Source organism: Oncorhynchus mykiss, chromosome 9, assembly GCF_057628025.1.
Source record: "Oncorhynchus mykiss isolate SJ-2025 chromosome 9, ASM5762802v1, whole genome shotgun sequence".
Classification (NCBI taxonomy): Eukaryota; Metazoa; Chordata; class Actinopteri; order Salmoniformes; family Salmonidae; genus Oncorhynchus; species Oncorhynchus mykiss.
The window spans coordinates 15,249,004-15,276,769 of record NC_143030.1 but is presented as its reverse complement, the minus strand read 5'-3'; the positions used below and the strand labels follow the sequence as shown (position 1 = coordinate 15,276,769).

Below are 27,766 nucleotides of genomic sequence, written 5' to 3'. Positions count from 1 at the left end.
TCGACAGCCAAGCTGTCTTCATCAGGGTATAATCGCAAACACTGTAGGAGGACTTGTTTATGTAGTGTAAAAAGACACAGGTGTCTGTAATCATGGCCAAGAGTGGCCTAATATCATTGGTTAATTATCAAATATTAAAATGTCATACAAAGAACAGCATACAAACAACAAACAACAAATGGATAGCATACGATCATAAATTCATTTTCGACTACACAAGCTTACAAACAATTACAATGGCAAAGTCACAATAATCACAAGAGTGGCTTCAGATCAAAGTCTACGTTGAGACTGAAGAGAGCAAGGGTCTTTAAATTAAAGATCCAGGCAGCCTCTCGTTTTAACAATAATTATCAAGGTCACCCCCTCTCCTAGGGAGGGTGACATGTTCGATGCCAATATAACGCAGAGACGAAATCGAGTGGCCTGCCTCTAGGAAGTGGGCCGCAACTGGGTAAGTAACGTTTTTACACCTAATGGTGCTACGATGCTCTGAGATACGTACTTTTAATTCACGCTTTGTTTTACCTACATCATTTTTTACCACAAGAATAAGTTATAAGATAAATAACTGCCTTAGTGAAGCACGTAATAACACCTTTGATTGGGATCGATTTCCCTGTTTGTGGGTGTTTGAAGGATCTACATTTATAAGTGCCATTGCATTGAGCACAGCCATTACATTTATAATTTCCATCCAGTAGGGGCGCAAAAAGACGTTGTTCACAATGAATGAGTGTTTAGTAATATAATAACACGAATGTTTCTCATTTAGACTGAATGCCAAAGAATAGGATGGTGTGATGAAAGGCATCATTTTATTTTCTATAAAAACAAATGGTATTAAACCTGTTCATTGTCCAGTCCGTTCTCATCCAGTTTTTCCCCCGTACCTCCTACCATCACTCCTGGCATCACCAGCAGTCTTGGGGTCTCTGACCTGTCAAAGACATAAGTCACAATCAATATAGGTTGGATAGATTTGATATATAACATCACAAGCTAACACTGAAAGAGAGTGCCCCACATTCTTTTCAGTGTTTCCATTGTAATTTTCAAAGATGTAGATGTTCATTACAAATAATTAAACGTGTTCTTTCCATATAGAGCAAAACGAGACATACAATACACAAATAAAAATAAATACGTAAATAATATAGTTGGTAAGAGAATGGTAGTTGCAAAGGAAAGGGGGGGGGGGGGGGGGGCTATGCCCTCCCTCCAAAACAGTACCAATAGTCACAGGATCAGTACCACACAAATGTACACTTTCACCTCCCCCCAAGAGGCCCGAGAGAAGACAAAAAGGATCCATCAAACAAACCTGGTGTGTCCTCACAGTGGTCCCTTACCCGCAGTTCGAAAGCTCAGGTGGAACAGACCCAAACTGGCACCGTTTTCAAAGCCAAACCGAATGCCACCAAGAAAACAAAGGTGTCACAATGCACCCTTTTTTCCCCCAGAAACATCTCTTCCGAAATTCAAAAGTAATCGGAGAAGCAATCGTCTAGTTTTTTAAGTGCATCTGCAATCTGATCACAATAGCCCTGCTGGTCACACAACCAATCACATCCACAATCCTTTTTTAATCAGAGTGCAGACCATGACAGGATAGCTCCTAGTGAATCCTCATTGACACTCAAGTCGTTTAACTCTATGAATCATGGCTGAGTTGCTGAAGAAAACAAAAAATGGTGCAAGGTTTGGTTTCCATTATATTTACGTTTTTATATAAGTCTGTGTATTTATTTTGATTACAAATACAAAATAACCAGTGTTTGTGTCCCATCCACCTGTGTCCTAGGATCGTACTTGGCTGTGGTCCTCATAGCTCTGGTATTGGAGGGAGACAACAACAGGTGCAGCTTACAGGACTTCGGACACGAGAAGTTGTATTGTATTGAACTGGCGTGTCATTGTATTTCAACAGTTTTGTGTCCCTGGATATATGTTTATTGAAGTAGAGAAATATATAGCCTGTAGTCGTATTGTCTCCATACCTGTTTATCTATGGGCGATGTGCAATCTGTTTCTCTACTGACAACCTTTTAGGTTTTTTCTCTCTTTGTTTTTATGGAGAACATTTGGGTCAATGCCTAGTTGGTAGAGCATGGTGCTTGCAACGCCAGGGTTGTGGGTTCGGGGACCAGTTTGGAAAAATGATGAAAAATGTATGCACTCCCTACTGTAAGTCACTCTGGATAAGTGTGTCTGCTTAAATGTAAAAGTGTGTTAACAACTACAAGTTGTCTTTTAGGTACAGCATTCTAGCATAGTTAGCCGCATCCAGGGCAAAGTGCATACATGCATAACACACTGAACAGCAATAACCTGCCACTATGAAATCACTGTTTAGACGTGTTTGCATGGCTTCCAATACATTTCAAAGGGAGAAGGTAGATATGAATGAATGTGTATGCTGATTGTTTGTCTACTGTCATGTCCTCCGTATCCTGCACATACTCGGCTATGTCTCTGGGATCCGGAGTTGGCCACTGTCCCACCAAACATCTGAAACAGAACAAAGCCATGCTTACACTGTAATAATCTCTTATATCATGTCTCCTGAGAAGATAAAGACATGCATTACTCCATATGATGCTTCTTCAAAATGATGTTATCATAGACTGTTCTCTCTGCTACCGCACAGCAAGCGGTACCAAGTCTAGGTCTAAACAGCTTCTACCCCCAAGCCATTCGATTCCTGAACATCTAATAAAATGGTTTCCCAGACTATTTGTATTGCCCCCCCCCCCCCCCCCCCCCCCCCAACCTATTTTACACCGCTTGCTACTCTCTGTTATTATTTATGCATAGTCACTTTAATAACTCTACCTATATGTACAGATCACCTCAATTACCTGGACTAACCAGTGCCACCACATGTATATAGACTTGCAAGCGGTACCACATGTATATAGACTTGCTATTGTTATTTTACTGCTGCTCTTTATTACTTGTTCCTTTTTCCTTCTTATTCTGATTTTTTAAACTGCATTGTTGGTTAGGGGCTTGTAAGTAAGCATGTCCAGCCAGTCTATGAGACACTACTGTAAACACTACTGTTTTGACTGGTCTCTGCAAATCACATAAAGAAAACAAAATCCATCCATCCATTCTCCTCCCATCTATCCAAACTCACCCATTTGTTGGTCCAGGAACTTTTCCCCCAGTGACCAGCTGTACATGCCCTGACAATTTCTCTATCCCCATCTCTCTCTCTTTCTCTCCTCTTAGGCCATCGATCCATCTAAACTCACCCATTTGTTAAGGATTCAAATACTTGGCACCCAGGGAGGGGCCAGTCATACATGCCCAGACAGTCATTCAGCACCACTGTACTCCACGACTTCCCCATGATGTCATCGTGTGTCAAAGAAGTCGTACCGGAACAGCTGATTGCAGCGTCTGAACGTGACCTCACACATCTACTCCGTGGACAGGTCTTCGCCGGGCTGCCAAGCAAAGATACGCTCGTTCTTTAACGACCGGAGCACGTGTTGTTCTGGAATTGTGGGCAAAAATATTGTCACGTGATTTGTGGTAGATACCTGAGACGGAAGAGCAAGCAAGATATTTTTTCTGGTTCATACACAGTCAATGAACTAACTAGATCAGACTCAGCTGCTATTGCATTGGTGCGTATGGGAGAGCCACTCCTTAAGTAGACCGGAACTGTGACCTACCTTTTTTAATGGTAAACAGCCTTTATGGGATATATTCATTTATCCACCATGGTAGATACTCCTCTAAGAATAAGTCTAACAGTCAGTCACCATTGTCAGTGTTTCTTTACATAACCTATTTACACATAAAAAGGCTCTGATATCGGTTAGCCTTCCTTTACTGCTCAATTCTTATTGCATACCGTACTTTCAATGCTAGCAGTCCTCTCCCTCAAGGAACATGACCATGTCTTTCCAGCTGAAGGACGTTTTCCTCCTGTGTACATCCAGAGGAACTGCTTTTGTCCATCTTGCTCATACTTTCCTCTGTGTAGTTGGTGACACTCATTCTGTCTAAGGCACTTTATGCTTCCCTAGAAGAAAGATTGGAAATAACAGGGGATGAGTGGAGAGTTGTATTGATGCAAGCAATCCCTGAGTCATCCAATCTCTTGATGTAGCCTACTCAAAAAGATTTTAGATAACATTCTTGAGAATGTGCAGAGAAGTGGCAGCCAGGGTGTGTAGTTCAAACGTATTTTTCAGAAAATAATCTATAGAGCAAGGGTCACATTTCAATATCTGAGAAAACCATGCATAACATCTATCAATTTGCTCTATCAACAAATAACTGTTACCATCTTAACATGGATTATCACAAACCTAGACTAGATAAACGTGTCATTTTGTTGAAACTGACAGGCAAATAAACAAACACTTTCATTATACAGCACACTTCCAAAGCGCTCACAGCTGAATATAATTACACTACGTATAATTATTTTATGTTATGTCGCGCATTTACAGATTATATAAATTCAGAACCACAAATTCCTTCCCAAATTGATAAAAAGCAAAATGGTCGAGAAGACAAAAAAAAACGGATTTTCTTACCTGTACACTGCCCTGCTAGGCTCGGATGTCACGTCAAGGCGCTAGGTCAAAAATGACGCATGTGCAGCGCGACCGATTTTGTGTTGTCAATCGGCAGGGTTGTTATTATAAAATCGTCTTGCTAAACTGCTACTGCTTTTTAACCCATTTTAAAACGTCCCAAATGTAATTTAAGTTATGTCCCTTATTATGCATAGTGCCGTATAACAGCAAATCATCTGTTCTAAAAGTGATGTTATTTTCTTGAAACCGGAAGTCCGGAAAGGGATCAAAGTAACGGGGGTGACTGACGATTGCTTTAACTACACCTGTCTGCTTCATTGAATGAGGTTTACTAGAACATTGGTGTCCGTTTTGATCCCAAATATAATTTAAAACACTGCGCAAACGCTTAACTGTATATAAGTCATATATTTGCACAAAACTGCAGTTTAACGGTGAGTACGGGTTAGCGTTATCTCTAACGCGTACGTTAGGCCGACCGGGTGTATTTTTTTTATTTTTATGTTGGCTAGTTAGCTTGCGTTAGCAGCGACATAACTAGCTAGTCTTGCTAACAGCACCGTTTTACACCTAATTTGTTATGTAGCTAACTTGCTATATCACGAATGCATTGGATTCTACATTGTGTATGTAACCCAGTAAGGTGTAACATATACGTATTTTGATGGTTAACGTAAAATTAGCTTAAGTAGGTCATGTCGAAACAACCTAAACATGTATCCATCTTTTCATTAGCTAGCTAACGTTAGCTAGTTAGCTTAGCAGCTAATGGCTAACAAACTAGCTGCATACGCCAGCTGTAGCCACCTTGCCAGCTGATGTTTTACTACCTAATGAGCAGTCCTGTAATGCAAATTTGTAAAGTATTTATTCTTTTGCGTCTTCAATAGGAGTGTAAACCTCCACTGCCTAGCTAGCGCAATAATTACACATTCTGTTTCCTGTTCATAGCAATAATGATTAGTTACAGTAACGTCACGTATTGCTTTTTCACGGCCAATGATGTAAATTAGTCGATGCAAATTTAACTTATATTGAGCTGTTGAGAACTACCTATGTGACATGGACAGCTTATCTAGCTAACACACACATTTGGCCAAATAATTGCAGAAAAAAAAAAATATGGTTGCAGATTAAGCGTGCACATATGCGAGACACTTCATTTTATATATATTTGCTTATTAGTACCAGAATACCTTTACCTACTGCAAAAAAACAAACACTAACCAGTCATGTGCCATTCTTCCATTGTCTCTCCCCTCACTCGTTCCACAGGCGACGAGCTGGCGCAGGTCGTGGGTTGCCCGTGGACCATGAGGGACAGTGGTAGCAGCCTAGCACAGAACCGCTGGCAGGGAGAGCTGGGCCTAGCTGTGGGCCAGGAAGACAGTGGAGGTGGTGGTGTAGGGATCTCTGGGGGTCATCTGGGGATGGACCCCACCTCCACCCACCAGATGCCTAGCCCCATGCACCTGAAACTGGACCAGAAAGAAAGGGAGGCCTGGGATGCTGAGTACATGGAGGAGTTGGAGCGGGAGGAGATGGAGGAGGATGGGGATGAGGAAGAAGATGAGGAAGAAGTGGATTTTGAAGGTGAAGGCTGGGATGAGGAGGAGCAGGAAGAAGAGGAGGAAGATGGAGAGGAGGCTGAGGTTGAATGGGAGGTCCCACACATGGTTCCCACCACATCCCTACAAGAGCAGAATCATCATCACCAGCTGCAAGCACCACTGGAGGATGATGATGACGACAATGACAACAACCAGGCCGAAAATAAAGCCAGGGACTTTCCCAGCAACCCTATCCAGTCCAGGCTCAATGTGCTCCGGCAGCGCAGGCTAAGGCGCTGGCGGAAGCTCCGCTCCCATTCCGGCCTTCGGTCCCGCCTTACTCAGCATTGGAAGACCTGGCGTCAGCGGGCCCTGTGGGTCGGCACCCTGGGGCACAGGAGGGCGAGGAAGTGGCCCCAGTACAGTCAGTACGCCAACCGGCACAGGAGGGGAGCAGACCCGGGCCTCAGCCCGCTGTCAGACGACGAGAGGCTCAGTGGGTCTGAACGAGGTGAGCTCCCTAGATGGGGAAGTTGTTTTTGATAAACAGAAGGGTTGACAGTTTCTTCGATAAACAACACACTTGGATGTAGCAATACATAAAACATTCCATCTATTTTATACACATTAACGGGTACCATTAACTTAGTAGAGGAAAACAAGTGTATTGCTTATAGCGTCTGACAATGAGTGCCTTGATTTTGACCAATCTTAAACGGTGTAATCTCCACGATAACTGCCGTAATGTTTTAACTATTCCTAAACTCATACTAACCAGGATGTAAGATGACAATCATCATAATGTTAGAAATTCTCTCTGTGTTGTTGGGAAGGGCCCGTAACTAAGCATTTCACTGTTCATCTACACCTGTTGTTTACCAAGCATGTGATGAATAACATTTGAATTGACTAAAGTTGTCATCCCTGCAGACGACCGGTTGAATGGTTACTCAGGAGATTACCAGTCCATCCAGATGGGAGTTCTGGGGGAACCGGAGGCTTCCTACTCTATCGTCCGAGAGAAACCTGTGGAGGTCGCCCTCACTGAAGAACACATGAGCTGCGTGCATGGTAAACTAAAACATATAATTGTTCTTCCGGAAAATTACCTTTTCTAGTTAAATTGATTATGTTATGAAATTACTAACACACTCTTACAAACATGTTATGCAGACATTTCTGGCAAATACACTGTACATCAATTCATGTCATATTTTGTTAGAGTTGGAGAAATTTAAGCTTGTTGGATGACATGGGCTGCTGTCCAAACACTTAAAAGACACACCCTATCCACTCAGCCCTCAAATTAAGTGGACACTTGATGACGTCTGACAATTATACACTTGCAGGGCAAGGAAGGAAGGAAGGAAGGAAGAAAGGATTTTTAAATGGACCACCCTTGGCCGGAAATTCGCAATTCGTTCATCCCGCGATGATTGTGTTTTCAGCCACCGGTAGCTTGTGGGTCCTTTATAATGAGTGCATGTCTACTTATATTAATTGTATAATTATTCATGTATGCCTACTGTATGATAGCTAGCAAATTAATTAGCTAACTAACGTTGTCCTTCATAAGTTCCAGCTAGGCAGGCTATTTTTTATTTTTTTTAAATTTCCAAACGATAACCAAACAAAAACATATACTTTTTACAAGACACGTTTGTACCGTCGTGTGCATTAGTAGCACAATTTCAAACTTATTTGTATTTGTTTTTACTTAAACTTTTATGTTGACTGATCCATTGATGTTGTTTAAGTTTTTGCTGACTTTTCTTAGCGGATGTACAATCGTCGCAAATTAAATTATGGGGAGTTTCAGGCCCCGGAGTGAACATAATTGCACACTCACAAAGCCGACTAAAAACAAGGGCTGGGGGGCTTACGTCAAACTTCCCTTGCTTGGCTAATCATTTGGACCGCTCTCCAAGATGGCGACAGGGATTCCCGCAAGGGCACAAGGCGAGGGTAAGTGGACGAGGGTGTCTCTTTAAGTGTTTGGACCGCAGCCATGGTTTTACATACCAAACCTATGATGAAAATGTAAAAGGAAGGTCCAAGCTTTATTAGTCGTATGTACAGTATACACTGTCCAATGACAAGTTTACTTGAAGGTACCTTCTCCACAATGCATCAACAGTCATAAATAATTAAATATAAGAATATGAACATAAAGTAAACGGTTCAGTAGTATAGAATAAACATGTTAGCTGAAGGATAATACAGTTAGGCTCAATTTATAGTCCAATATTTACACTTGCTTTGGGGAAGGGGGAATTGGGGGGGGGGGGGCGAGTGTATTTAGGTAGGGAGAGTCAGTGCAGGTGGTCAGTTCATTTCAAGGAAGTGTTGCATCAACTCCGGTGAAATCTACATCTGGTGTCAATTGATGCTCAGTTAAAGTAAGAGACATTAAGGTTCTTCTTTCCTATTGGTATAGTTTCTTTGCACACCTGCTACCAACAGGATATGATTATAGGACTGAGCTTGGCTGCTGAAGGCCCCCCACACACACACATAGTAGAGTCCTCTACTGTGTGATTTATTTATTTTCCTCTACTGTCTGTCATTTCCCCCCATAGTAGAATCCTCTGTCTGTGTGATTCCCCCCCATCGTAGAATCCTCTGTCTGTGTGATTTTCCCCCCATAGTAGAATCCTCTGTCTGTGATTTTCCCCCCATAGTAGAATCCTCTACTGTCTGTGTGATTCACTATTACTCTCCCAACATTCTGTTTTCCCATTATCTCAGGGATCCTGGACGAGTCTCTCCAGAAGTATGGCAGTCTGATCCCCATCCACGCTGACGACGTGGTGGAGAAACTACAGGACATCTTCAATGACAACTTCTCACAGCCTCACAGGTCCGTCTGACCCACACACATACATACACATGCAAACACACACAGATATGCAAAGCAATACACGCACACCTGCGCATGGTTCACACACGGTAAACATGTACAAACCCCAATGAAACATAATTTCCTGTACTGTGCAGGAACACATACACAGAGAGTGACACCAACCCAAAAAAGAAACACAATGTAGCCTAATATTTATACTAACTGATGTCGACTTGGGATCGGTAAGGAGCCTTTTAAATGTTGGCCTTAAAAAGCTTTGTTCTGTTGGCCGAGGCCTGGTGGAATGTAAATAAATCTGTCCTTACAGAGAGTAGTCACGCATTCCTTCTACGCAGCACACATAGAATCTAATTCTATGATTTGAATTTACCTCTTCTTATCTGTTAAGCTATTTGAACCAAAGGGAAAGGAAACCACCAACATGTTACCAGCATCACCCAAGTTCTCAGTATGTTGATGCAAGTTAGTCTTTTTGTTATGACAAGGCATTCATCTTATGAACTGAAGATGGTGACTTAAGCCATCTGTAATGCAACAGGTATTATAATGCTTTGTCGAGTGTTTAGTACAGGGTCCCGCCCACTTGGTCATTGAGCCAGTTCTGTCCATTCATCATCACCAGGGTTTATGCACCAAACAGAAGAAACCGGAATTAAACTGAGGGAATAGTTGTAGAAAAATGTCTTGCTACAGTGTGCACTATTGAATATGACCCAGCTGTTACCAAGTGTAAACTTTTAATATATACACACAGACACACAGTAGAAGTCAGAAGTTTACATACGCTTAGGTTGGAGTCATTAACTCGTTTTTCAACCACTCCACAAATTTATTGTAAACAAACTATAGTTTTGGCAAGTCGGTTACGACATCTACTTTGTGCATGACACAAGTCATTTTCCCAATAATTGTTTAACCTTACACTGAATTTTATGTGAAATAATCTATCACAATTCCAGTGGGTCAGAACACTAAGTTAACTGTGCCTTTAAACAGCTTGGAACATCTTTTTTAAAATGATGTCAAGGCTTTGGAAGCTTCAGACAGGCTAATTGACACCATTAGAGTCAATTGGAGGTGGACTTGTGGATGTATTTCAAGGCCTACTTTCAAACTCACTGCTTCTTTGCTTGACATCATGCGAAAATCAAAAGAAATCAGCCAAGGCCTCAGAAAAAAAGTTGTAGTCCTCCACAAGTCTGGTTCATCCTTGGGAACCATTTCTAAATGCCTGAAGGTACCACGTTCATCTGTACAAACAATAGTACGCAAGTATAAACACAATGGGACCACGCAGCCGTCATACCGCTCAGGAAGGAGACACGTTCTGTCTCCTAGAGATGAATGTACTTTGGTGCGAAAAGTGCAAATCAAAAAAGTGCAGAACAACAGCAAAGGACCTTGTGAAGATGCTGGAGGAAACAGATACAAAAGTATCTATATTCACAGTAAAACGAGTCCTATAGTGACATAACCTGAAAGGCCGCTCAGCAAGGAAGAAGCCACTGCTCGAAAACCGCCATGAAAAAGCCAGACTATAGTTTAAAACTGCAAATGGGCACAAAGATGGTAGTTTTTGGAGAAATGTCCTCTGGTCTGAATAAACAAAAATATAACTGTTTGGCCATAATGACCATTGTTATGTTTGGAGGAAAAAGGGGGAGGATTGCAAGCCGAAGAACACCATCCCAAAAGTGATGCACGGGGGTGGCAGCATCATGTTGTGGGGGTGCTTTGCTGCAGGAGGGACTGGTGCACATCACAAAATAGATGGCATCATGAGGGAGGAAAATTATGTGGATATATAATTTCAAGGTATTGGAGTGGCCATCACAAAGCCCTGACCTCAATCCTATAGAAATTTGTGGGCAGAACTGAAAAAGCTTGTGCAAGCAAGGAGGCCTACAAACCTGACTCAGTTACACCAGCTCTGTCAGGAGGAATGGTCCATAATTTATCCAACCTATTGTGGGAAGCTTGTGGAAGGCTACCCAAAATGTTTGACCCAAGTTAAACAATTTGAAGGCAATGCTACCAAATACTATTTGAATGTATGTAAACATCTGACCAACTGGGAATGTGATGAAAGAAATAAAAGCTGAAATAAATCATTCTCTCTACTATTATTCTGAGATGACACATTCTTAAAATAAAGTGTTGATCCTAACTGACCTTAGACGGGGAATTTTTACTGGGATTAAATGTCAGGAATTGTGAAAAACTGAGTTTAAATGTATTTGGCTAAGATGTATGTAAACTTCTGACTTCAACTGTATGTATGTGTGTAAAATTATTTTTTATTTTTTTAATGGTTCAAGTTGTTATCCTTTACTAATGTCATATTTCCAAAAAATACAAAAAGGCGGCCAGTATAATACAGAAAAGGTTTTGAACGTTTTATATTCCTCGTCTGTTTCCATGTCCAACAGGAAAGCGGTGGTGCAACACCTAATCCAGTCCTACCAGAGGTCGTCCGGCACGGCCATGGTGCGAGGGTTCCGCGTCAACTACAAGCGTCATGTCCTCACCATGGATGATCTCAGCACGCTGTACGGACAGAACTGGCTCAATGACCAGGTGGGTGGCACCCTGTACTAAACACTCTATAAAGCATTATCAGGCCTGTTGCATGCTTATAACAAGTCATAAAACAACTTTATGCCCTAAGGTGGGACCCCCGACCAAATACAACAGACTGGATTCTAACTTCATATCTGCACTTGAATTTTTGCATACATTTTGCGTATTTTGCAATGACGTCTTTGCATGACTTAAGCAAAATTTGTATTTGTTTGCATGTCAAGTTAGGATTGTGCCTTGTTTGCAAAGAGCTGTTATTTTTCAAGCTCCAATGCAACCATTTTTATCTCAGTATCAAATCATTTCTAGGTAACAATTTAAGTACCTCGAATTGTATTTATCAAATGCACCGAATACAACAGCTTACCTTACAGTGAAATGCTTACTTACAAGCCCTTAACCAACAATGCAGTTTTAAGAAAAAAAAGTTAAGTAAAAAAAAAATAAAAGTAACAAATAATTAAAGAGCAGCAGTAAAATAACAAAAGCAAGGCTATATACAGGGTACCGGTACAAAGTCAATGTACGGGGGCAAAGGTTAGTCGAGGTAATATGTGCATGTAGGTTAAAGTGACTGCATAGATTAATAGTGTTGCAGCAAATGCGGGGGTTGGGGGGCAGGTAATGCAAATAGTCTGGGTAGCCATTTGATTAGCTGTTCAGGAGTCTTATCTCTTTGGGGTAGAAGCTGTTTAGAAGCCTTGTAGACCAAGACTTGGCGCTCCGGTAGCAGAGAGCACAGTCTATGAATCAAATTGTATTCGTCACATACAAATGGTTAGGAGATGTTAATGCGAGTGTAGCGAAATGCTTGTGCTTCTAGTTCCGACTATGCAGTAATATCTAACAAGTAATCTAACAATTTCACAACATCTACCTTATACACAAGTGTAAAGGAATGAATAAGAATATGTGCATAAAAATATATGGATGAGCGAAGGCCTACTGCTTCTTGCCTATGCTGTTCGATGGTATAGAGTACAATATATACATATATTTACACACATACATTTTCCGCCAAGATAACTGCCAAAGGGGGCGGTGATAGCATTGAGTTCTGTCAATTCGAGCTTCTACTTCTAAAAATTCACCTTTCCAGAAACAAGTCTCTCACCGTTGCCTCTTGCTATAGACCACCCTCTGCCCCCAGCTGTGCCCTGGACACCATATGTGAATTGATTGCCCCCCATCTATCTTCTGAGCTCGTGCTGCTAGGTGACCTAAACTGGGACATGCTTAACACCCTGGCCATCCTACAATCTAAGCTTGATGCCCTCAATCTCACACACATTATCAATGAACCTACCAGGTACAACCCCAAATCTGTAAACACGGGCACCCTCATAGATATCATCCTAACTAACTCGCCCTCCAAATATGCCTCTGCTGTTTTCGGTCATCCACATCTTCAAAGGGGGAGACGCTCTAGACCCAAACTGCTCTATTCTTTCTTTTTTGAATTTTTACCCCTTTTTCTCCCCAATTTCGTGGTATCCAATTGTTGTAGTAGCTACTATCTTGTCTCATCGCTACAACCTACGGGCTCGGGAGAGACGAAGGTTGAAAGTCATGCGTCCTCCGATACCCAACCAGCCGCACTGCTTCTTAACACAGCGCGCATCCAACCCGGAAGCCAGCCGCACCAATGTGTCGGAGGCTACACCGTGCACCTTGCAACCTTGGTTAGCGCGCACTGCGCCCGTCCCGCCACAGGAGTCGCTGGTGCGCGATGAGACAAGGACATCCCTACCGACCAAGCCCTCCCTAACCCGGACGACGCTTGGCCAATTGTGCATCGCTCCACGGACCTCCCGGTCGCGGCCGGTTACAACAGAGCCTGGGCGCGAACCCAGTGTCTCTGGTGGCACAGCTGGCGCTGCAGTACAGCGCCCTTAACCACTGCACCACCCGGGAGGCCCATTACCCTGTCTTTCTAAGGTCTTTGAAAGCCAAGTTAACAGATTACCGACCATTTCGAATCTCACCGTACCTTCTCCGCTTTGCAATCTGGTTTCAGAGCTGGTCATGGGTGCATCTCAGCCACGCTCAAGGTCCTAAACGATTTAACCGCCATCAATAAGAGACATTACTTTGCAGCCGTATTCATCGACCTGGCTAAGGCTTTCGACTCTGTCAATCACAACGTTCTTATTGGCAGAATCAACAGCCTTTGTTTCTCAAATGATTGCCTCGCTTGGTTCACCAACTAGTTCTCCGATAGAGTTCAGTATGTCAAATCGGAGGGCCTGTTGTCCGGAACTCTGGCAGTCTCTATGGGGGTGCCACAGGGTTCAATTCTCAGGTCGACTCTCTTCTCTGTATACATCAATGATGTTGCTCTCTCTGCTGGTGATTCTTTGATCCACCTCTACACAGACGACACCATTCTGTATACCTCTGACCCTTCGTTGGACACTGTGTTGACTAACCTCCAGATGAGCTTCAATGCCATACAATTCTCCTTCCGTGGCCTCCAACTGCTCTTGAATGCAAGTAAAACTAAATGCATGCTCTTCAACCGATCGCTGCCCGTACCTCCCTACCCGTCCAGCATCACTACTCTGGGCGGTTCGGACTTAAAATGTGGGCAACTACAAATACCTAGGTGTCTGGTTAGACTGTAAACTCTCCTTCCAGGCTTTCATTAAACATCTCCAATACAAAATGTAATCTAGAATTGGCTTCCTATTTCGCAACAAAGCCTCCTTCACTCATGCTGTCAAACATACCCTATTAAAACTGACTGTCCTACCGATCCCCGACTTCGGCCATGTCATTTACAAAATAGCCTCCAACACTCTACTCAGCAATTTGGATGTAGTCTATCACAGTGCCATCTGTTTTGTCACCAAAGCCCCATATACTACCCAAAACTGCGACCTGTATGCTCTCGTTGGCTGGCCCTCGCTACATCTATAAGTCTTTGCTAGGTAAAGCTCCGCCTTATCTCAGCTCACTGGTCACCATAGCAACACCCACCCATAGCACGTGCTCCAGCAGGTATATTTCACTGGTCATCCCCAAAGCCAACACCTACTTTGGCTGCCTTTCCTTCCAGTTCTCTGCTGCCAATGACTGGAATGAATTGCAAAAATCACTGAAGCTGGAGAGTTATATCTCCCTCACTAGCTTAATTAAAGCATCAGCTGTCAGAGCAGCTTACTGATCACTGTCCCTGTACACAGCCAATCTGTAAATAGCCCACCCAACTACCTCATCCCTATGTTTTTGCTATTTTGCACCCCAGTATCTCTACTTGCACATCATCATCTGCACATCTATCACTCCAGTGTTAATGCTAAATTGTAATTATTTAGCCTCTATGGCCTATTTATTGCCTTACATCTCTTATCCTACCTCATTTGCACAGATTTTTCTACTGTATTATTGATTGTATGTTTGTTTATTCCATGTGTAACTGTTGTATGTGTAGACCTGCTTTGCTTTATCTTGGCCAGGTCGCAGTTGCAAATGAGAACTTGTTCTCAACTAGCCCACCTGGTTAAATAAAGGTGTAATATATTATATAACATGGAATAGTTTAAAGTGGCTAGTGATACATTTATTACATCCAAGTTTTTATTATTAAAGTGGCTAGAGATGAGTCCGTATGTTGGCAGCAGCCACTCAATGTTAGTGATGGCTGTTTAACAGTCTGATGGCCTTGAGATTGAAAAACAGCTTTTGTCTCTCGGTCCCAGCTTTGATGCACCTGTACTGACCTCGCCTTCTGGATGATAGCGGGGTGAACAGGCAGTGGCTCGGGTGGTTGTTGTCCTTGATGATCTTTTTGGCCTTCCTGTGACATTGGGTGGTGTAGGTGTCCTGGAGGGCAGGTAGTTTGATCCCGGTTATGCGTTGTGCAGACTTCACTACCCTCTGGAGAGACTTACAGTTGTGGGTGGAACAGTTGCCGTACCAGGCGGTGATACAGCCCGACAGGATGTGCGTCTGTAAAAGTTTGAGTGTTTGGACGAGCCAAATTTCTTCAGCCTCATGATGTTGAAGAAGCGCTGCTGCGCCGCCTTCACCATGCTGTCTGTGTGGGTGGACCATTTCAGTGTGTCCGTGATGTGTACGCCGAGGAACTTAAAACTTTCCACCTTCTCCACTACTGTCCCGTCGGTGTGGATAGGGGGCTGCTCCCTCTGTTGTTTCCTGAAGTCCACGATCATCTCCTTTTGTTTTGTTGACATTGAGTGTGAGAATATTTTCCTGACACCACACACCGAGGGCTCTCACCTCCTCCCTGTAGGCCGTCTCGTCGTTGTTGGTAATCAAGCCTATCACTAGTGTCGTCTGCAAACTTGATGATTCAGTTGGTGTACATGGCCGTGCAGTCGTGGGTGAACAGGGAGTACAGGAGATGGCTGAGAACGCACCCTTGTGGGACCCCAGTGTTGAGGATCAGCGGGGTGGAGATGTTGTTTCCTACCCTCACCACCTGGGGGCGGCCCGTCAGGAAGTCCAGGACCCAGTTGTGCAGGGCGGGGTCGAGTCACAGGGTCTCGAGCTTGATGACGAGTTTGGAGGGTTCTATGGCGTTAAATGCTGAGCTGTAGTCAATGAACAGCATTCTTGCATAGGTATTCCTCTTGTCCAGAAGGTTAGGGCAGTCTGATTGTAATTGCGTCGTCTGTGGACCTATTGGGGAGGTAAGCAGATTGGAGTGGGTCTAGGGTGTCAGGTAGAGTGGAGGTGATGTGGTCCTTGACTAGTTTCTCAAAGCACTTCATGATGACGGAAGTGAGTGCTACGGGGCAGTCATTTAGCTCAGTTACCTTAGCTTTCTTGGGAACAGGAACAATGCTGGCCCTCTTGAAGCATGTGGGAACAGCAGACTGGGATAAGGATTGATTGAATATGTCTGTAAACACACCAGCCAGCTGGTCTGCACATGCTCTGAGGACTCGGCTAGTGATGCCGTCTGGCCCGGCAGCCTTGCGAGGGTTTTAACGTTTAAATGTTTTAGTAACATTGGCTGCAGTGAAAGAGAGCCTGCAGGTTTTGGTAGCGGGATGTGTTGGTGGCACTGTATAATTTTCTTACAAGTGGTTCGTTTCCACCAGATTGACTTTTTATCAACAACAAAAAAAATTGCCGAATAATAATCTAAAGTAAGATGTGTTTCCATTGTATTTTCAAATCTACCTTAGTGTTAAATGGCAAATGTGCCTATGTTGGTCATGGCACATGCACTCTTACTAACAACTCAGAATGCTGTGTGGGTAGACTTGTCTTCCCAAACTCGGTCCCTGGGATCCCCCTGGGTGCACATTTTTGTTTTTGCCCAAACACTACACAAAATAACCAACACATCAAGCTTTGATTATTTTAATCAGCTGTGTAGTGCTAGGTCAAATCCAAAATGTGCACCCAGGTGGGGCCACAGGACCCAGTTTGGGAAAGCCCTGGTCTACATGAGATTATTATGGATAAGAGCAAGAATATTTTTTGGTCAAATGGCAGCCAAGCATTGAACCTTTTTTTTTTTTTTTAAGAGCATCATGCTCACCACTCTGAAGTTCTTCATTTATTTAATCTGTATCTTAACAAAATGCATGGTTTTTCTAGTCGTAGTGCGAGGTAGGTCAGTGCTATTCGGAATCCTTGGGACATCCTGACTCTAAACCCTAACCTTCATCTCCACCCTAACCTTATCCCTTACCTTAAAGGGATAGTTCAGGATTTTGGTAATGAGGCCCTTTTTCTACTTCCCCAGAGTCGGGTGAACTCGTGGATACCATTTTTGTATTTATGTTAACTAGGTCAATTGCTAAGTAATGTTAGCGCAATGACTGGAGGTCTATGGTATCTGCGTGCTAGCAGATAGCGCAATGACTGGTAGTCTAGGTTAACGCTAGTTATCATTGGTTCATGAAACTATCTCTCACTTTCTTCATACTGGACACCAAGACATAAAAAATGTATCCAAGAGTTCATCTGACTTTGGGGAAGTAGATAAAGGGCCTCAATGCCCAAATCCGGAAGTGTCCCTTTTACATTTTTTTTATTTCAACTTCAATGGGATAGGGACGTCCCAAGGATCCCAGATAACATGGACAGTGGGAGGACCACACACACCATATCATTGTGTGACTCCAAGTTTACTTCTATATGAAGGTTATTATAATCTATATTTGCCCATAAAGGCATTTACACTGGAATTTCTCGCATAATTAATTTTACTTCACAAAAAGATCCCACCACGTCGAACTAACAAATTATGTCTGCGTTTATAAAATTGTACCGAAACTACCTGTTTCCATCACAGCTGTGATTTTTTTTATTTTTATTTATACAGTATAACTTTACTTGCATAACAACTGTGGATGGAAACATGGTTACTGTGATTGTTTTTTGGTTAAAATAGTCAAAAAGAAACAAATAGCAATTTCTCAAGCAAGAGTTTTGCTATGACTGTCTGGGAGTGGTCTGAGTGGGGAGGGGAAAACCGAAAACTAGATGTTAGCAGAGAGGTTTGGAACTCTCATTGATCTATTAATGAATTTACTGCCTGGTGATGCCACCAGGTAAGTGTCAACTCCATCCCACAGAAAATGTTTTTTTTTTTGTGTTTTGTTTCCCAAAACCGCTTTTATAACTAAAAGGGTAGTAACATTTCCACAATTTTACAGTATTATTCCAAACTGGTAAGTGTGTGTGTAGATAGAGCACAGGAACATCATGTTTGACAGAACTGGGCCTTTAAACAGTTTAAAAGCAAGGCATTGTACATTGTGGTGATAAAATGTTTCTTCAGGTCATGAACATGTATGGTGACCTTGTGATGGACTCGGTGCCCGAGAAGGTAGGAAAACATTTACAACACACTTCCACAAAATCCATGATGTTTTTCCCCTCCACAGAAAAACCATATACAGTGCCTCAAGTAAGTATTCATACCCCCTGACTTGTTCCAATTCTTTTTTTTACCCATCTACACATAATACTGCATAATGATAGTGAAAACATATTTTTTGATAGTTCTATACTGCATTTTCAATATATTACCACATTTGCATAAGTATTAACTAGAGGTTGACCGATTTATGATTTTTCAACGCCGTTTAATCAAACGATTAAATTATTTTAATTTTTTTATCAAATGTATTTGTAATAATGACAATTACAACAATACTGAATGAACACCTATTTTAACTTAATATAATACATCAATAAAATCAATTTAGCCTCAAATAAATAATGAAACATGTTCAATTTGGTTTAAATAATGCAAAAACAAAGTGTTGGAGAAGAAAGTAAAAGTGCAATATGTGCCATGTAAGAAAGCTAACGTTTAAGTTCTTTGCTGAGAACATATGAAAGCTGGTGGTTCCTTTTAACAGGAGTCTTCAATATTCCCAGGTAAGAAGTTTTAGGTTGTAGGAATTATAGGACTATTTCTCTCTATACGATTTGTATTTCGTATACCTTTTGACTATTGGATGTTCTTATAAGCACTATAGTATTGCCAGTGTAACAGTATAGCTTCCGTCCCTCTCCTCGCCCCTACCTGGGCTTGAACCAGGAACACATAGACAACAGCCACCCTTAAAGCAGTGTTACCCATGCAAGCAAGGGGAACAACCACTCCAAGTCTCAGAGCGAGTGATGTTTTAAACGCTATTAGAGCGCACCCTGCTTACTGGCTAGCCATTTCACATCGGTTACACCAGCCTAATCTCGGGAGTTGATAGGCTTGAAGTCATAAACAGCTCAATGCTTGAAGCACAGCGAAGAGCAGCTGGACGCACAAAAGTGATTTTTAAATGAATGCGTACGAGCCTGCTGGTGCCTACCACCGCTCAGTCAGACTGCTCTATCAAATCATAGACTTAATTATAACATAATAACACACAGAAATACGAGCCTTAGGTCATTCATATGTTCGAATCTATCATCTCGAAAACAAGACGGTTCCGTATTTCACTGAAATAATAAACGTTCCGTATTGTATCTAACGGGTGGCATCCCTAAGTCTAAATATTCCTGTTACATTGCACAACCTTCAATGTTATGTCATAATTATGTAAAATTCTGGAAAATTAGACGGCCCAAACTGTTGCATATACACTGACTCTGCGTGCAATGAACGCAAGTGAAGGGACACAATTTCACCTGGTTAATATTGCCTGCTAACCTGGATTTCTTTTAGCTAAATATGCAGGTTTAAAAATGTATACTTCAGTGTATTGATTTTAAGAAAGGCATTGATGTTTATGGTTAGGTACACATTGGAGCAACGATACGCACCGCATCGATTATTTGCAACGCAGGACACGCTAGATAAAAAACTAGTAATATTATCAACCATGTGTAGTTAACTAGTGATTATGATTGATTGCTTGTTTTTTAAAAGATAAGTTTAATGCTAGCTAGCAACTTACCTTGGCTTCTTACTGCAGTCTCCTCGTGGAGTGCAATGTAATCAGGTGGCTAGAGCGTTGGACTAGTTAACTGTACAGTTGCAAGATTGAATCCCCGAGCTGACAAGGTAAAAATCTGTCATTCTGCCCCTGAACAAGGCAGTTAACCTACCGTTAGGCCGTCATTGAAAATAGAATGTGTTCTTAACTGACTTGCCTAGTTAAATAAAGGATAAATAAAGGTGTTTTAAAAAATCGGTCTAATCGGTGTCTAGAAATACCTAAATAATCGGCCATTCCGATTAATCGGTTGACCTCTAGGATTAATTTAGTAGAAGCACCTTTGGCGGCGTTTACAACTGAGTCGTGTTGGATGTCTTATCAGCTTTGCACATCTGGATTTGGGGATTTTTCTCCCATTCTTCCTTGCAGATTTTCTCAAGCTTTAAGTTAGATGGGGAGCAGCGGTGAATAACAATCTTCAAGTCTCCACAAATTTTCAGCACGATTCAAGTCTGGGCCATTCAAGGACTTTCACATTCTTGTTCTGAAACCATTCTAGCGTTTCTTTGGGTCAATGTCCTGTTGGAGTGTCAATCTACACCCCAATCTGTCATTTGCACTCTGAAGCAGGTTCTCATCAAGGATTTGCCTGTATTTGACTCCATTCATTGTTCCCTCTATCCTTACCAGTCTCCTAGTCCTTGCCGCTCAAAAGCTACCCCATTGCATGATGCTGCCACCAATGTTCCCTCAATTTTATTCTAGCACTGAGCAAATTTCAGGTCTGCTGAGCGCAAACTTCTGTGCAACTTCCAGCGCGTGTTTACTGTGAACACAGGCTTTATCCGCTTTAAGTTACAGTTTCAGACAGTAGTCAAGTAGGCTACAATGGCTATTTGATCATAATGTAGGCCTACCAGAGTGGCCTACCATCAAAAACAATGGAGAAAATGCATCCCATAAAATTTTAACATGGAAATGGCTGGTCTATCATAAACACATTGGCTGCTACTGTAGGCTAGTGTTCAATGTAGACCTACATTCCATGAGCAATTTGAAAAAGTCATGCAGTGCTTGACATTAACCTGCTCATCCACTTGTCCTTCAGACAAGGTGACTGAAAATGGTGGTTGATGCAAGAAACCACTTTACAAAATAAAATCCATTATTATTCCCATACTGTTATTACAGGGAATCAGGCAAATTATGCTACCCTCTGCCTATTGGCTACTTAGCTTATTCGAGCTTGTCTCAAAATACAACAGTGCCCCTTTAAGATAAAAAAAAAAAAAAAAAAAAAAAAAAAAAAGCTCTTCACCTGACTAGCTTTTCAAAGATATCTAGAAATGTTGCTGACTACAAATGGTCTGACTGGGCTAATAACTCACTGACTAGCCAAGGATATGAACTGTGCACACATGGCTAAATGCAGCTTTCGCTTTGATCTCAAAACAAGCGCGTCTACTCGCCACCGCTCATGCTGTAAACACAGTCCAGTTCAAATAAATGGCACAGATCTATATATGGCAATGGTCTATTTCCATATAGGGATACCGCAGCTCTGAACGGTTATTCCGCAGCGGTCTGTGTAAAGTAGGTGCTTAGTTGTGCTGAGTCAATGCAATGGAATCCTACTTCGATGCATTCTGCCTATAACAAAATGTCTTGCATACTAAGTCTGATATTTCTTCTGTGTGGCAGCTTAGAGGGAACATTGGTCACCACCATGCTTCATGGGAGGGATGGTATTAGATGGGTGATGAGTTGTGACTGGTTTTGCTCTGCGTTCAGGCCAATGAGTTCCACTTTTTTGTCTCTTCAGACCAGACTCTTGTCTTTCATGTGCCTTTATGCAAACTCCAGGCTTGCTGTCATGTGGCTTTTTCTTAGGAGTGGCTTCAGTCTTGCCATTCTCTCATAAATGCCAGATTGGTGAAGTGCTGTAGAGATGGTTTTCCTACTGGAAGGTTCTACCATCTGAGCCAAGGAACTCTGTAGATCTAAAATCAGTGGTAATTTAGTTCTTGGTCACCAAGGTCATTCTTGCACGTTTGGTCGGATGGCCATCTTTAGTCTGGCTAGATCCATATATTTTTTTTTACTTTCCCAGTGATGGAGACCACTGCTCTTGGAAACTTACAACACTCTAGAAATTGTTTTATACCCTTCCCCAATTGTATCCCAAAGATCTATGAACAGTTTGTTGGACTTCATGGTATAGTTTCTGCTCTGACATGCACTGTCAACTGTGGGACCTTACATAGATGTGTATTTTTTTCTAAATAACAATTTGAATTGGCCACAGGTAGACTCTCAAGTTGTAGTGACATTGTGAGGATGATCAAAGGGAATTGGATGCCCCTGAGCTCAATTTGTAGTGTCATAGCAAAGGGGTGTGAGTATTTACTGTACCAGTCAAAAGTTTGGTCACACCTACTCGTTCCAAGATTGTTCTTTATTTTTACCATTTTCTACATTGTAGAATAGTAGTAAAGACATCACAACCAAAAAAGTGTTGAACATATATTTAAAAATTCAGGTTCTTCAAAGTAGCCACCCTTTGACTTGATGACAGTTTTTCACGCTTGCACTCTCTCAACCAGCTTCATGAGGTAGTCACCTGGAATGTATTTCAATTAACAGGTGTGCCTTGTGGAATTTATTTCCTTCTTAATGCATTTGAGCTCATCAGTTGTGTTGTGACAAAGTAGGGGTGGTATACAGAAGAGACATATTTGGTAAAAGACCAAGTCCATATTATGGCAAGACCAGCTCAAATAAGCAAAGAGAAATGACAGTCCATTACTTTAAGACATGATGGTCGGTCAATCCAGACATTTAAGAGCTTTGAAAGTTTCTTCAAGTGCAGTCGCAAAAACCATCTAGTGAAACTGGCTCTCTTGAGGCCCGCCACAGGAAAGGAAGACCGAGTTAGTTACCTGTGCTGCAGAGGACGAGTTCATTAGAATTAACTGCACCTCGGATTGCAGCCCAAATAAATGCTTCACGGATTTCAAGTAACACACATCTCAACATCAACTGTTCAGAGGAGACTGCGTGAATCAGTCCTTCATGGTTGAATTGCTGCAAAGAAACCACTACTAAAGGACACCAATAAGAAGAGACTTGCTTTGGCCTAGAAACACAAGCAGTTGACATTAGACCGGTGAAAATCTGTCCTTTTGGTTTGAGTCCAAATTTGAGACTTTTGGTTCCAATTGAGATGATTTGGGATGAGTTGGACCGCAAAGGAAAGGCAGCCACCAAGTGCTCAGCATATGTGGGAACTCCTTCAAGACTGTTAAAGCATTCCAGGTGAAGCTGGTTGAGAGAATGCCAAGAGTGTGCAAAGCTGTCAAGGCAAAGGGTGGCTACTTTGACGAATCTCAGTTATAAAATATATTTTGATTTAACACTTTGGTTACTACATGATTCCATGTGTTATTTCCTAGTTTTGAGGGCTTCACTATTCTACAATGTAGAAAATAGTAAAAATAAAGAAATCCTTGAATGAGTAGGTGTGTTCAAACTTTTGACATGTACTGTATGTAAATGAGCTCCGTATTTCATTCTCAATACATTTGTGAAATTTTCAAAAACACTTTCACTTTGTCATTATGGAGTATTGTGTTAGATGGGTGAGAAAATAAATACAAAATGTTGATTTAAGTCAAGGGGTATTAATACTTTCTGAAGGCACTATATTCAGTGAATGAGAATACCTGTACCATCCGTCTTGCTCCCTCTCTCAGGTTCACTTCTTCAACAGTTTCTTTTACGACAAGTTGAGGACGAAAGGCTACGATGGAGTCAAACGATGGACAAAGAACGTAAGAAACCCTATATTCATCCCATAAATGTTTTCTTTTCCCCCTTACGCTGGCTTTTCATGATCCTTTGTCAATCCATTTTCCATTGAAATTGTAGCATACCTCACTGAACAAAAATGATAAATGCAACATTTTAAAGTGTTGGTCCCATGTTTCATGAGCTGAAATAAAAGATCCCATATGTTCAAAACACACAGCTTATTTCTCTTATTTTGTGCACAAATGTGTTTACATCCCTGTTAGTGTTTCTCCTTTGCCAAGATAATCATCCACCTGACAGGTGTGGCACATTAAGAAGCTGATTAAACCGCATGATCATTACACAGGTGCACCTTGTGCTGGGGACATTAAAAGGCCACTCCTAAAATGTGCACTTCTGTCACAATACAATGCGACAGATGTCTCCAAGTTTTGAGGGAGCGTGCAATTGGCATGCTGACTGTTGGAATGTCCACCAGAGCTGTTAATGTTAAGTTCTCTACCATAAGCCGCCTCCAATGTCTTTTTGGTGAATTTGGCAGTACGTCCAACCGGCCTCACAACTGAAGATTATGTGTGGGTGAGCAGTTTGCAGATGTCAACGTAGTGAACAGAGTGCCCCATAGTGGGGTTATGGTATGGGCGGGCATAAGCTACGGAGAACACAGTTTACATTTTATCGAAGGCAATTTGAATGCATAGATATACCGTGAGGAGACCCTGAGGCCCATTGTTGTGCCATTCATCCACAGCCATCCTCATGTTTCAGCATGATAATGCACGACCCCATGTCGCAAGGATCTGTACACAAGTCCTGGAAGCTGAAAATGTCCCAGTTCTTCCATGGCCTGCATACTCACCAGGCATGGCACCCATTAAGCATGTGTGGGATGCCCTGGATTGACTTGTACGACTGAGTGTTCCAGTTCCTGCCAATATCCAGCAACTTCAGTCATTGAAGAGTGGACAACATTCCACAGACCACAATCAACAGCCTGATCAACTCTAAGCGAAGGAGATGTTATGCTGCATGAGGGAAATGGTGGTCACTGGTTTTCTGATCCACACCCCTAACTTACCTTTCTAAGTATCTGTGACCAACTGATGCATATCTGTATTCCCAGTCATGTGAAATCCATAGATTAGTGCCGAATGAATTGATGTCAATAGACTGATTTCCTTATGAACTGTAACTTGTATACATTTCAAAGATTTTAGTATCTCGTGTTATATTTTTTTTTTCAGTGTACTTACCTGGCAAGTTTACCCAGGCGAAGCCATTGCGTTCAGCTTTTGATGTCATCTTAGCTAACTCTAATGGTGCCTTTAGATGGTACAAGCTAGACAGCAAAACGGATTTCATTGTTTTCTATTAGAGCATGACGGTAAATGCCGTCAGCCGCCACGGTAGACGGGACTTGTCGCCAGAGTTAAAATATTTCAACTTTTGCCATCTGCTGTAGCGTTGTCTCCTACCGCATGTTGATTGTACTAGTGTGTAGTCGTCTTTACAAATGTATTTTGTTAAAGTGCCCGAACAGAAACCCAAGTCTTAACCCCCCTTCCCCAAGAGCAAACCAGGACAGACAACACTTTCACTTCAACCCTTTCTCTCTTTCCCCTCTCGGATGAAAATAGCACATATTACGTGTTGTTATTCATCATAATGCTCTCACTCAGGTGGATATATTCCAGAAGGACCTGCTGTTGATCCCCATCCACCTGGAGGTCCACTGGTCCCTGGTCAGTGTGGACATCCCCCGTAGGGCCATCACCTACTTCGATTCCCAACGCACACTTAACCGACGCTGCCCAAAGGTGAGTGCCTGACTGCCACTCGTGACTGTCAGATTAGAACAAGTCCCAAAAATCACCTATATTGATTTAGTCTGTGTTTTGAAGTGGGACTGAAATAGTTGACAGTACTCATTTTGGGCATTAGGTATTTTATATTTAGGAGCCAGTATTAAAGCAGTTAAATGTGAAGTTGCGGACAGCATCAGCCCACTTCAAGAACTGGTCTCTATAAATGATCTGCTCTTTTCCACCACCTCAGCATATTGCAAAGTACCTGCAGGCGGAGGCTGTCAAGAAAGACCAGAGAGATTTCCTCACAGGGTGGAAAGGCTATTTCAAAATGGTATGTCAAGATTTCTCAGGAATTAACAACCAGATGATTGTTTGACTGTGTCGGGGAATATGTTGTTTTACCAAAACATTTCGATGTGTGTTTCAGAATGTTGGCCGCCAGAACAATGACAGTGACTGCGGAGCGTTCGTTCTTCAGGTGGGTCCTAATTATAATCCTAGATGTTCATACTTGGATCGTGAGCCATGGTTCATAGCTGTCCATGTACGTCACACTCTTGTGCTGAATTCCAAATCCAGCCCCAAGACCTAGACACTCCTTTTAAATCAGGATTGTATTAGGATCGCCATTAGCTTTTGCAAATGCAGCAGCCACTCTTCTTGGGGTCCACATGAAACATGACATAATACAGAACACTAATAAACAAGACAGAACTACATTTTTAAAAATAAGAATATAGAAATAACAAAGATCCAAAACACTAGGATTTAATAGGTTTGATATGATAACCGCTTAACCTTTGCCCTCTGATGGCTAGCTGGAACCATTTGGTGCCAGAAGGCCTGGACACTGCTTTGGGGCCCTTTGTTCACGACACTAGGGCAGGGTTTCCCCAACTCTGTCCTCAGGACACCCCTGGGTGTACTTTTTTTTTTTTTTCAACTCTACAAGCTTTGATTATTTGAATCAGCTGTGTAGTGCTAGGGCCAAAACCTGCACCCAGGCAGGGCCTGGGATAGAGTTTGGGAAACACTGCACTATGTCTAACCTCTCTCTCTGTGTTCCTTCCAGTACTGCAAGACTCTGGCCCTGGGGCAGCCGTTCAGCTTCGGCCAGCAGGATATGCCCAAACTGAGAAGACTCATGTACAAAGAACTGTGTCACTGCAAGCTCTCGCTGTGACGCCACGCCCTCTGAGGATTCTTAGTGAAGAAGCGGCAGATTCTAACGAGGAAGTGAGGGATGGTTCTAACAAGCTATGGTTAAGCTAGTGACTGAAAGAAAGGAAAAGAGTGTTACATTTCAAAGGAACATTTTTCTCTTCACAACGACATCCAGAGACTTTACTACTTACTTTAAGTCAGGAGGGCATTTTATATTTTCTCCCCACGTGTTTTCTGCCCTCTTTCTGTTTTTCTCCCTTGACACCCCCCCCCCCATAGTTTTTAATTTTCATGTCCATGGTTGTTTCCTTGTGGTTGACAGAGGCCAAGTCTAAGAGTGCGTCCTAAATGGCTCAATGTTCCCTATGTAGTGTACTACTTTTGACCCTAGCCTTATTGGGCCTTGATCAGATGCAGTACAAGGTATAGGTAATAGGGTTCCTTTTGGGACGTAAACCATGTCTGCTATTCTCTGACAGTGAAACTGTATTTTAAAAATTTTAAAAACCATTTTATTTGGACTTGGGAGACTCTCTCTTTCTCTCAACAGATTTATCACCTTATCGACGCAGGAGCCCCCCAAACAGACAAGATTGGAGTGGAAACAAGTGGTTATTCTAGCTTCTTTACTTAAGTTCTTGTTTTTTGTTCCGCCCTCTCGTCAGTAAAAAAAAAAATAAACATGTTGCTAATGCTTATTGTTCATGGTGTTTTGAGGGCAGTGATGATTTCTGTTTCTTATTTTGATTCAAATAAAAACTATCTGACTAGTTCATGTTGACGTCATGTGGGTTGGACCATGCCGGCTACAAACAACTTTGGATCCCAAATGGCAGCCTATGCCCCTTTTTTAATAGTGCATCACTTTTGACCAGGGAAGCACGTGGTATTACATCATATTTCCCTCTTTCTTTTAGTAACTGAAAGCACGTTGTTGATAGGTATCATGTGTTAAGTTTTTTGTGTGTGTTTTGAGCAGAAGTCAGATGGAACATAATTGACTTATCTTTTAAAAAGCATTTATTGAATTTTAGACAATTATTTTTAAATGCATACA

General features: G+C 42.1%; 1 protein-coding gene and 1 long non-coding RNA gene across 3 annotated transcripts; one reads left to right on the top strand and one right to left on the bottom strand.

Moving 5' to 3' along the window:
* Positions 1-796: 796 nt before the first annotated feature.
* Positions 797-4,618, bottom strand: LOC110531479 (uncharacterized). 2 transcript variants are annotated; one of them, XR_016483099.1, is made up of 5 exons: positions 4,560-4,604; positions 3,869-4,039; positions 3,388-3,505; positions 2,464-2,511; positions 797-940 (listed from the first exon to the last, which is right to left on the bottom strand). It is a non-coding gene; the product is annotated as an uncharacterized LOC110531479 (long non-coding RNA). The 2 variants fall into 2 exon arrangements; XR_016483098.1 differs by lacking the exons at positions 797-940; positions 2,464-2,511 and having other exon boundaries at positions 2,984-3,505; positions 4,560-4,618.
* Positions 4,388-27,482, top strand: senp3b (SUMO specific peptidase 3b). Its single transcript, XM_021614682.3, has 11 exons — positions 4,388-4,996; positions 5,838-6,623; positions 7,043-7,183; positions 8,861-8,972; positions 11,405-11,552; positions 18,319-18,366; positions 23,680-23,757; positions 25,417-25,554; positions 25,793-25,876; positions 25,973-26,023; positions 26,618-27,482. The coding sequence occupies exons 2-11, from the start codon at positions 5,876-5,878 to the stop codon at positions 26,726-26,728; spliced, it is 1,659 nt and encodes a 552-aa protein (XP_021470357.1). The 5' UTR covers positions 4,388-4,996; positions 5,838-5,875; the 3' UTR covers positions 26,729-27,482.
* The last annotated feature ends 284 nt before the right edge of the window (positions 27,483-27,766 follow it).

Bases quoted from the DNA above. Each gene is read 5' to 3' on its own strand.
- senp3b (XM_021614682.3), top strand. From the start codon at position 5,876: ATGAGGGACAGTGGTAGCAGCCTAGCACAGAACCGCTGGCAGGGAGAG. The intron at 7,184-8,860 runs GTAAACTAAAAC...CCATTATCTCAG, and splicing joins ACACATGAGCTGCGTGCATG to GGATCCTGGACGAGTCTCTC. The intron at 26,024-26,617 runs GTGGGTCCTAAT...TGTTCCTTCCAG, and splicing joins GCGGAGCGTTCGTTCTTCAG to TACTGCAAGACTCTGGCCCT.